General features: G+C 43.1%; 1 protein-coding gene across 5 annotated transcripts in view; it reads right to left on the reverse strand.

Moving 5' to 3' along the window:
• The window catches only part of LOC118361683 (phosphatidylinositol 5-phosphate 4-kinase type-2 alpha), a 54,305-nt gene extending 43,659 nt beyond the window's left edge, over nt 1–10,646 (reverse strand). For 4 of the 5 annotated variants that reach the window (XR_008083736.1, XR_008083735.1, XM_035741817.2 and 1 more), the window contains exon 1: nt 9,489–10,646. Coding sequence is in view for 3 of the 5 variants with exons in the window: in XM_035741817.2 (XP_035597710.1) it covers nt 9,489–9,629 (141 nt within the window). In the remaining 2 variants the exon portion in view is untranslated. The remainder of the gene's footprint in view (nt 1–9,488) is intronic. The other variant, XM_035741819.2, reaches the window with a different exon arrangement.
• Between the last annotated feature and the right edge of the window lie 185 nt (nt 10,647–10,831).

A 10,831-nucleotide genomic window follows, 5' to 3' on the forward strand; every position in this document is an offset into this window, starting at 1 on the left:
CTATTCCCTTTATAGTACACTTTAAACCAGGGTCCAAGAGTAGTGCACTATAAAGGAAATAGGGTGCCATTTGGGATGCATCCTATTATTCTAGTCACTGTGTTCCTTGGCCTGTTCTTATCACCTCGGAGTGAAGCTGAGTGGTGCAGAGTGGAGCTCTCATGTTTATGTTGTGTTTAATCTCCTTCTCCTTTGATGATGGCTCTTATCTCTCTGCAGCACGCTCTCTCTATCTCAGCCTGGCCAACTTTCACAGTTCCACTTCCTGTTCTTCGTTGCCTTGGTGACGGAGTCTGGGGTTTCCGCCACGGAGCAGAGTGAGCATGCTCCGTGGCCCCAGTGGACAGGAAGTGGGAGAGGAACTCAGCACAGGGAGCCTAATTTCTAATAACACTGTTCTCTGACAGACAGACACACCGTTCTGTGACAGACAGACACACCGTTCTGTGACAGACAGACACACCGTTCTGTGACAGACAGACACACCGTTCTGTGACAGACAGACACACCGTTCTGTGACAGACAGACACACCGTTCTGTGACAGACAGACACACCGTTCTGTGACAGACAGACACACCGTTCTGTGACAGACAGACACACCGTTCTGTGACAGACAGACACACCGTTCTGTGACAGACAGACACACCGTTCTCTGACAGACAGACACACCGTTCTCTGACAGACAGACACACCGTTCTCTGACAGACAGACACACCGCCCTGACTGACAAACAGCTGGCTGGTGTCCCTGCTGACAGATCACTGGTACTTAAGTCAAGATAACATGTTGTTACATGTATGGTAGATTTAACAAGTACAACCAGTCTATACTCAAACAGACCTTGTAGGCTAGACATTTCTATGGTACAGCCACAGTACATAGGCCTACAATAGCAGTTGGTGCTTACTGCTTAGTGACTGATTTGATGTTTGTTTGACTATAAGGGACAGATTTAGTAAGTGTACCTGGTATGTCATCTCTCCTAGTAGCACTAACAGAGATATACTGCTTTAAACCTGGACGAGACCAGTCAAGGCTAGTGGACATTAAGCACAGAGATACAGCACATTTCACGGGTCAATTGTGTACAAATCAGGCACATGAAAAGATGCCGAATGCACAGTTAGGCTAGTTAGCAGTATTTCCACCACTGGGGTAAATCCAATAGGGTAAATCCTGTTCAATCGGTCTTCTGGACCCCCCAACCATAACATCTCAAAGAAGACAGTCAACCCAGGCCTTATGGTGGTTAACAATTCAGCCTGTTAGTCTCATTTCATTCACCATCATGTGAAGAGAAACACGCATCACTGCGTTTAGTGTAGAATTCAATTATCGGTCTCCCTAAACCCCATAAGCCCACCTGCAGCCTCAAGTCAGGCCCCTGAAACAAGCTGGGCTGCTTGGCAAAAATGTGCTTACAGCTTAAACCACCCCCAGCATCTAGAATGCCCTCCCGGACCACCTGAAGATGGGGCTGGGAGATAGATCGAATTAATTCAAATGAATGCTTTTGCGCAATATTCCAAATGCCTGCATCGGAACAATTAAATTGTTTTTTAAAAAGCGTTTTATGTTCACTCGTCTTCTTTTTGGTCTTGTCTCCTTCGCTCCGTCTGTGCACCTTCCCATTTACACCAGAGATCTGTATATAATGACGAGATGCACATGTCTCCGCCTGAACAATGGGAGTCTTTCTCCCAAAGGCAGGAAGTCAGGAGACAAGCTTAGGTCCAAAATAAACCCATTGGGCTTATTTGCCAGATTTTTGCCAGAGTGAAACCTCACGCGTCACCTCTTTCTCTGGTTTACACATGTCACTGACAACAACAAAGATGAGAGATCACGTCTTCCTCTCTGACATGCGGTTTCAACTCGCTATTTGCATTTGAGGTTTGGTCCGACAGAATGGGTCATATGGACACAGAAACACATGGAGACATTATTTTACTGTAATAGAGGAGAAGTTGAACTTTCTACTGACACTACTAAAATGAAAGTATCAATGAACACTGAGTCTGGAAAATGAAAGCTCAGTTTGTTGTGCACGGCATTGCGGTACCAAGTACCGCTAGCAGCATTTTAGCCAAAGACTGTTATACTAGCCGTCTAGTCTGTGTTTCATAAACGCGCAATAAGCATAAAAACACAAAATAAGGAATTGGCAACTCGTTCTCATTCTGATAAATAAGGAAGGACACTTTATTCCAACATCTGAACAAAGTGGACAGGCTAACATGCTGTTCAAACATTTGGAGACTGACAGCTTGGTGCGTTCATAACAATTCAACTGTTCTGCCTTGTTAGCTAGTAACAAAAAGATCCAAGTTGGCTAAACTTGACATATACAGATTATCAGGCTACTCACTAGCATGTGGGCTTATACTTGAGAGAATGTTTATATTAGACCGGTGTTCATTTTCTATAGCCAAATGCCTGTCACAAGAAATGAGTCATTATTACTGAATGTGCATAATGTTTTTATTTTGTATTTGTTATTTAGCAGATGCTCATATCCAGAGCGACTTACAGGAGCAATTAGGGTTAAGTGCCTTGCTCAAGGCACATCAACAGCTTTTTTGTTTACCTAGTTGGCTCAGGGATTCGAACCAGCAATTTTGTTTATTGAACCAACGCTCTTAACCACTAAATGCTTTCATTTGTATCAAAAAAGGTCATTTTCATGAATACACTTGAAACCCAGATTAGTGATTGCAAAAAAGCAGGTTAAACTATTTTTATTAAATAATTGTCTAGTGAACAGGGAAAGGAAAGGGGGATATTTTAACCCAACCCCTCTGGGTCTTATGGTTGTGGAATGCTTACGTTTAACTTAGGTATAACTTCACAAGCCCTGAATTTATTAGGATTATTGCTGACTGTTTGAAAATCGAGATCTCGAATCGCCCCATAAATCTGAAAAAAATATTATTTTTAGGCCATATTGCCCAGCCCTACCTGAAGGCACCACAGACTCGGGGCTCCTTAAAAAAGGGCCTGAAGAACTTGTTCTTTAGGAAGGCTTTCAATTGATCGCTGTGCTCCTTGGTGTCCTCGTCTCTTGTAGCGTCAGTGGTGTTCTTTATGTCAGTTTCCGTGTATAGTTTTTAATTTTTTATATGCACTTTGAGATTATTCTGTATAATGAAAAGCACTTTACAAATGTAATATATGAAATTATTAACCCTGTGTGTGGTTGTACTGTATTAGTAGTAGCCTTTCATGGGGGTGTAGCCTAATTCTCTGACTGACTGCAATAAATCAAATCAGGACCAATTTCACACTATCATACGAATTACACCCTCAGTTACATAAAATATACACACCCCAGTAACACCATTTCATGGTCTGTTCCCTATTCATATATCCATGCCTACTGTACTTTTAAAAGGAAATCAGAGCCCTTTGTGACACTACGGTCATGGTTCAGGTATGCACCAATGATTAGATTTTATTTTAATTTTTTCCTGCATATAAAAGTCTTGGACGAGCCACCTAAGTGTTTGAAATGCAAACATGTCTACACCGCCAAGATGGGGGGCCTCAAATTCTCTAAACTTCAGCCGTGCCAACCACTCTCCCTGCCACGCCCACCACCTAAATAAAATCCGGACCTCACAGTCTATGATGATGTCATATGGCTGAGTCTAACTTTAAAGCTTTGTTGGTGGTATGATTTGAGTGTGTGGGGAAAAAAAACATGTGGCTAAAATGTCACATGCAGAGAAACTTGAATGGTCAATTCACCAGACATGTTTAGGGAGTAGCCAAGATAATGAGGCTATAAAGGTCACGGATTACAACTGTATAGAAACCAGGGGACCTGGTTGGCCTTTAAACAATGGGACCACTACCTCATCAGCCTCTACTGTACATTAGCCTATTCATCATCACAGGCTGTAGACAGCATAGGCCCTATGCAGACAATCACCAGTCAACATGACCTGTTTATTATTTTTATTACCTTTATTTAACTAGGCAAGTTGAACAAATTCTTATTTACAATGACGCCCTACTCTGGCACAAACCCTAACCCGTGGTGCACCGCCCTATGGGAATCCCAATCACGGCTGGCTGTGATACAGCCTGGATTCAAACCAGGCTCTGTAGTGATGCCTCTAGCACTGAGATGTAGTGCCTTAGACCACTGCGCCACTCGGGAGCCCCATCACAACGTTAATAACTTGAATACAAGGAACCTGCCCTGCTCTTATCACTCCATGATTAACTAGATTACTCAGTAGAGGTATAAATCATATTAGCAATAGAGTACATCTGTTTTATTAGTTCCTAGCTGATGTGAGTGAGGAGAAAGGTCTGTATTGGCTAGGGGAGTATGAGGGTCCTGCCAGCTAAACTAAGCTAACTGCTAGCTAGGCTAATCCCGTGAGGCTATAAGGAAGAAACCCTTTCTGTTTCAGGGTCAGAAGCCCTACAGTAGCTGTTCTTATTGAAACATTGCTAATTTAGCAGGCTCCTCTCACCTCATTCTCTCCATCTCTCTCATTACTCCCTCGTTTCCCCTTCACAGCAGAGGGTTAATGAGCACACACCACTAGGGCCGAGCTATGATAGGGAACGTACACATGCACTCTATTCGCTTCTCATGGGGCCTACTGTACACACATTGATAGCCATGTAGGGCAACGAGGGCACACGTGTGCTGCAGTTTTAATATCTACCGTCGGTGGCTTAATGTGGCAATCAGCAGTTGCTATGTCCATTTTTAGACTTAAATTAATTATATGTATGAAGACTTATAAATGCCTCATGAGCTTAGTTCAAAAGGTTACATTTCTCCAGCCCCTTCCCTCAGCTTCTTACCAAAACATGGGAGAAGCGTTGTTATGTTACAACTGCTGATCCACAGTTTAAGCTATATTCAGTTTACATCAATGTCATTGTCTTCTCAGACATGACGCATTATATTTACTTCTGTTGTATGGCAAGCTACAGTCATATGCTGAGGAAGCGTGTCTGAGAGACCACATGCACACACACAGTGGATGTGCTTGTCTGGTCCCCAGGGACTCCAGGTACTTTGAGATCCCATCTATTCTGTTCTTCACCCATATTCACCACATATTAGTTGCAGGTCACTCCTGTGGCTATTAATAGAAACAGCCTCTTACGCAACACACAGACCCAGACAGTCACTGGCTCAGAGAAAGGGGGAATACTTTGATCATGTTTCGCTACTCACACACATATTTAGCAGATGTTATTGCATGTGATTTGATTTTTAATGTTCCAAGCGTTACAGCACTTCACATACATTCTCTCACTTCTGCTTGGTTACTGAGTGACTGTACATTCCTCTAGTCTTTCACTGATTTATAATGTATAATGCTACTACACGTCAAATTATCACTGGAATAGTACATGTCTACAATGTGCCCATTAGAGCCAACCTCTGTATGTATGATGATTTGCCAGAGATTTGTACAGACATTCTAGAGAGCTTCTGTCCATGGATGGAGCACTACAGGTCCCTGTTGTACGGCTGAGCTACGTGTCAACAGTCAGTGTCTCTCTCTAAGCTAAGTCCTATATCCTCAAGGCCTTAAGACAGTAGGGATGTCTGTGAGGCTTTGGCTGTCAGACTGAGTTAGTTATCTCGCCACACGAGGAGATTAAGGATTATAGACAGAGATGTCTAGCTGCTGTCACTCATGCACTACCACCAATCACACAGCTGGAAGGACCGAGGCACAGCGGAGGCTAGCGCTTTAAAAAAAATCACAAATTAAATTTGTGCTCAAACAACTACAGTAGAGGTGCTGCCGCAAATCAAGAAAAGTTCTCTAGTGACTTCTCTCCGTCCTCTCTACCATGGCCGTCTAGTGACTAACAGTTGAATTGTCTAGTCCTGTCACTGGTTTCCCATGATACTAGAGCTGCAGGAATGCTGTGAGCTGGTGAGTTTCCAGGAAGTGCTAGTGAGTGGATGGGTTTGATTCATGTGTCCCTGAGGAGATAAGGGTTCTGTTTAGTTGCCTGCCTTACTGTGTGTGTGTGTGTGTGCGTGCGTCTTGCCTCTGCACAGTTTTACTGGTGGACCACATTGTCAGGCCTCCCCCTCTCCCCATTCCAGTGTTCCATCGCTAGCAGACATTACATCTGAACCCTATTCTAACCTGGGGCATAGACACCAGCTCAAACACAATCAGCAGGCTTTCTATTTCTAACTATCGCCCTCACTAACTGACCAATTTAGAGCTTGTTGCAAGTCTGCAAGAAAGAGAAAGTCATTGCCACCATGAGGAGTTAAACTGTATAGCAAGCAGCTTCACACATAAAATATAGTTATCCGTCACCCTGAGAAGTTTGAACATGCAGGCTACGCCACACTGGCCGGGAATCAAACACATACTCTCTGTGTGACTAAAGTGGACCACATTAGCCCACTGAGCTAAAGCCTAGGGCATTAACTCTCTGGGAGCTAATAGAAGTATTCCTGTCACAGGTGTGGTCACGACGTCACATGCAGTAAACTACCACTGGGATAGAATACCATCTAGAGTAGGCTGTTGTGGATGACACACTTATTGTGTAACCTCCCTTGGTTCCCCTCCCTGGCTTAACACAGACATTAGTTAGGGGCAATTCCATGGTTACAGAATTATGCTGAAATGCAGATTTTTTTGCACAATGACTACTTTGAACAATTTACACAGTAAATAAAATAAAAACATTTACTAGAAAAACTATAAAGATGCAAAGTTTGGTAACAGAATTACAGTAAAATCTCCCTCAGTTTTATTCTGTTCCCAAATGTATTTTTGTAATTTTCTTTTTTCTTTTTAAATTTTTTTTTTTTTTAACTAGGCAAGTCAGTTAAGAACAAATTCTTATTTACAATGACGGCCTAGTGGGTTAACTGCCTTGTTCAGGGGCAAAATTACAGATTTTTACATTGTCAGCTCAGGGATTCGATCTAGCAACCTCTCGTTTCCTGGCCCAACACTCTAACCACTAGGCTACCTGCTGCCCCATATCTGTACAGTTCTTCCTGTAAATGTGTTTCCGTAAAATGTTCTGGGTAAATTGGTAAAAGTAGTCCTTGTGCATACATTTTATGGGTGGTTAAACTTTTAAAACCAATGTTTTTTGTTTGGTATACATTTTAAAGGGAAAAATCTGAGTCTCAGCATAATTCCATTACCATGTAATTGCCCTTAGGCCCTGTGCAGTGGAGAGCATAGCACAATCAAGGCTATTTCCATGAGAGAGAGTGTGTGTGTGTCCCCTCTTCTCATTCACATTAGTAACCCTGCACCAAAAGAGACTGTTTTATTATAGAAGTTTGAGCTGGGCTGACCAGCCTCTGATGGAGCGTAAATGAGGGAGAACAACAGGGGGGTGAGGGGGCTCAACATCTGTCTGGAACAGTAGAGGACCACCACATGGACCACTAGAAAGATAGCGAGACCACCACTGTGTCTGGCCAACACTTCACTGTTAAGGCATCAGCATGCTTCCGTTTGGCTGGCACCTAGCCGAACTCAGCTAGCTGAACTGAAAAAAGGCCTTTGTTTGGGGCCTTCCAAATGGCGCAGCAGGGTTAGGCACTGCATCGTAGTGCTAGTCTTCACTACAGATCCAGGTTAGATCCCGGGCTGTGTCGCAGCTGGGATGTCCTTATCCCATCGCGCTCTAGCGATTCCTTGTGGCGCCCGGGCACATGCACGCTAACGTCGGTCGTCAGCATTTCCTCTGACACATTGGTGCGCCTGGCTTCCGGGTTAAGCGAGCAGTGTGTCAAGAAGCAGAGCGGCTTGGTAGGGTCGTGTTTTGGAGGACGAATGGCTCTCAACTTCGGCTCTCCCAAGTCCGTATGGGAGTTGCAGCGATGGGACAAGACTAACTACCCTCACAAAATTGGGGTGGAAACGAGTTGAAATATTTTTGGAAACAACAAAAAAGATTATGAAAGAAAATTACCATTTGAAAAATGAAAAAAAAGTGGCAATAGTACCGTTTGTCCATTTTGTGACACTGTAGCCAGTATAAACTTCCTCAAAATAGTCCGAATTAATTTGAGATAACTTAATAAATCGGTCATTCATTTTGACATTTTTTCTGAAGAGATCTTAGTTGCGCAATTTTACATCTTACTAAGATGTTTGGTGCAGTATCTTTCAATTAAAAAGCGTGCATGAGGATGAATCATCTCTCATTGAATGGCAACAAAGACATTATTGAAGAATCGCTACTGTTGACAAATCACCGACGAAGGGGCGTAGACTTCGGCTTGCATCCTGAACAATTTGAGTCTGAACAGTCGGGAAGAAAAATCACTGAAGTCCAAAACAAACAAAAACGTCACAAAATGTCATAATATATGCAAACTCTACCAAACTGTTCCGGCTGAGAAGCATGCGGACGCCTTTACAGTAACACAGCCAAGGTTTATTCTTGGGCTTCTTTTCTGTTTAATGTAATCTCTGGTTTACTCTTTTGGCTAGGCTGGAGTAATCATTTCATGTCCATCTACTAAATAACCTCTACTCACTATTTAAAACTCCTCAGTATATTTTTTACATGGCATACAGTGAGTAAAAATGTCAATTATTTTAAACTGCCAGTGTAGCATTGCAGAGAGAATCTACTGTAATGCTGACATAACAAGAATATGGTGATCATTCACTCTTTCCATAGCCAATCTTCCACAGACATATGCTAAAGAATTCAGCAAACTCCATTTGAGGTTTAGAACTTCAATGTTGTATCCAAAACAATAACATTCTGGTAAAAATGCTAATTAGTATTTTATGTAACATGGGGACAGTGACCCAATGTTAAACTACATGGCTCCGACTGACTTCCTTCTGTGTACAGTGAATGACAGAGGAAGGGACAGAGAGTGATGATAAGCTCTGACATGGAAATATCTGCTCTCTCATGACACTGGACCCTGGGAGCTCGGAGAGCTTATCACACACACACACACACACACACACACACACACACACACACACACACACACACACACACACACACACTAAAAGCACATTAAAACACAGAGGGTAAGCTACTTAGTGTCACATTGAGAATGCAAACAGTTATCATAATATTAGTCTATCAGCAATTCACATTTACCCAGGCAGTGTGGTATGTCTTAATACGTGGAGTTGGAGAAATTACACATATGGCTAACAATCTAGCCCAACAACATGAGAATTCCCACTTAGCTACCTAGTTAGTATTGCATTTCTGCCAAAGCTCTATTGAAAGCCAACAAACGTTAAACTTCAATTCAAAATCAAGCCTAATGTGACCAGATGCTGATTTGCATTAACAGGACAATAACCACTGCGAGCAGTCATCCCTGATTTGCGCCTGCCAGTCTCTAGTATGGCAAGTCAACCACATTCTGACACATAGATGACACTATTGTTAGCCAGCTGAGCTTTAGGTTTAACTTATTAGTAGCGTTACAGGGCCATGAAACATCGATTTGCCCACCACCAACGAACCGACTTACCGAATGGTTGACTCCCCACATAAGGACGCTGAGCAGAGGGTCACTGGCTCGGAAAAGCTTCACTTTCTGAGCCACGAAGTGTTTCTTCTTCGTCTTCGTCTTGCTCGCAATAGATGCGGCAATACTGCTCGCTGTAGCCATCTTTAGTTATGCGAAATAGGCTGGATATCACTCAGTCAGTGACAGTTATTTATGGAGCTGAGAGAGTAGCCACTCAATGATCACCCTCCCTCTGCATTTAGCTTGCGAGCAAGCCGAAAACAACAGTATTTTCTGTATTACCTAGCCTCTCTAATTTGCATTAGCTTTTAGTTAGCTGGTTAACGAAATTACGGTCGTTGATAATGTATTGTAAAATATTAACGTTATTTCCTTCCACTGTCAACTAACGCACCACTAGCTCATTAACCCAACACTTCCCCCCAACATCGTAAGTCACCTCTTCCTTCCTCAAACTCCTCACCCCCGACACGACAGCCTCACTGAGTCGACGTCGTCACTTAGCATTGCTCTCTGGCTAACCAAGCTACTGACTGGACGCATCCAGGCAAAACATTTAGGAAGCTAACACCGCAATGGTGAAATAAAATAAACATGTTAATGCAACCGTAGAAATCATTTTTCCAACCAACTACACTAAAATGCCAACGCAGCTCGCCTGCCTACTGGTACTGCACACTCCAACCGAACGCTTTAGCAGAGCAGTGGCAGCACTGGCCAAAGCTAACGGTCGTTAGCTTGCTAACTAGCAACTAGCTAGCTATTCAGTCCTTTTGGTTTTTCTCCCTCCTACGCGTTTGTTGGTCAGCCTCGAAATATGTCAGTGGCCCAACCGTTCCAGTGCCAAAGAGGAGAAATCTAAAATCGACGTTTTATCAAAACTGTGTTCTTTCCTACGATGCTTTCGGCTCGGTGTTGTACTGTCAACTGACAGCTCCAGGGAAGGATGACAGCCAGAGCGACATTCCCTCGTGCAGACAGATTGGACAATAGTAGCGTTCCAGGTAGCCTAAATTGTATTACGCCTTGCACAATTGACCACATTGTTGAATCCAGTTCTGCATTTATATAGATCTTAGAGATTACAGATCTGTATCAGATATCTCAAAATACGGAAGTAATGTTTATCATTGCAAGAACTCCAGCAATATGACTTAACGATATGATAATATGCGTCATGTAGGCGGCCTGGAACGTTCCCATTCTATTCCGTCTTTCCCTCTTGCTAATGTTGCGTTCAAGACAACTCAGAACACGGAATCCTAGGAATCCTCCGACTTCAGAAAAACTGGCATCTTTCTACAGCTCCAACATTCTGACCTGAATTTCGCGGACGTCATGAT

Source organism: Oncorhynchus keta, chromosome 28 (genome assembly GCF_023373465.1).
Source record: "Oncorhynchus keta strain PuntledgeMale-10-30-2019 chromosome 28, Oket_V2, whole genome shotgun sequence".
Classification (NCBI taxonomy): Eukaryota; Metazoa; Chordata; class Actinopteri; order Salmoniformes; family Salmonidae; genus Oncorhynchus; species Oncorhynchus keta.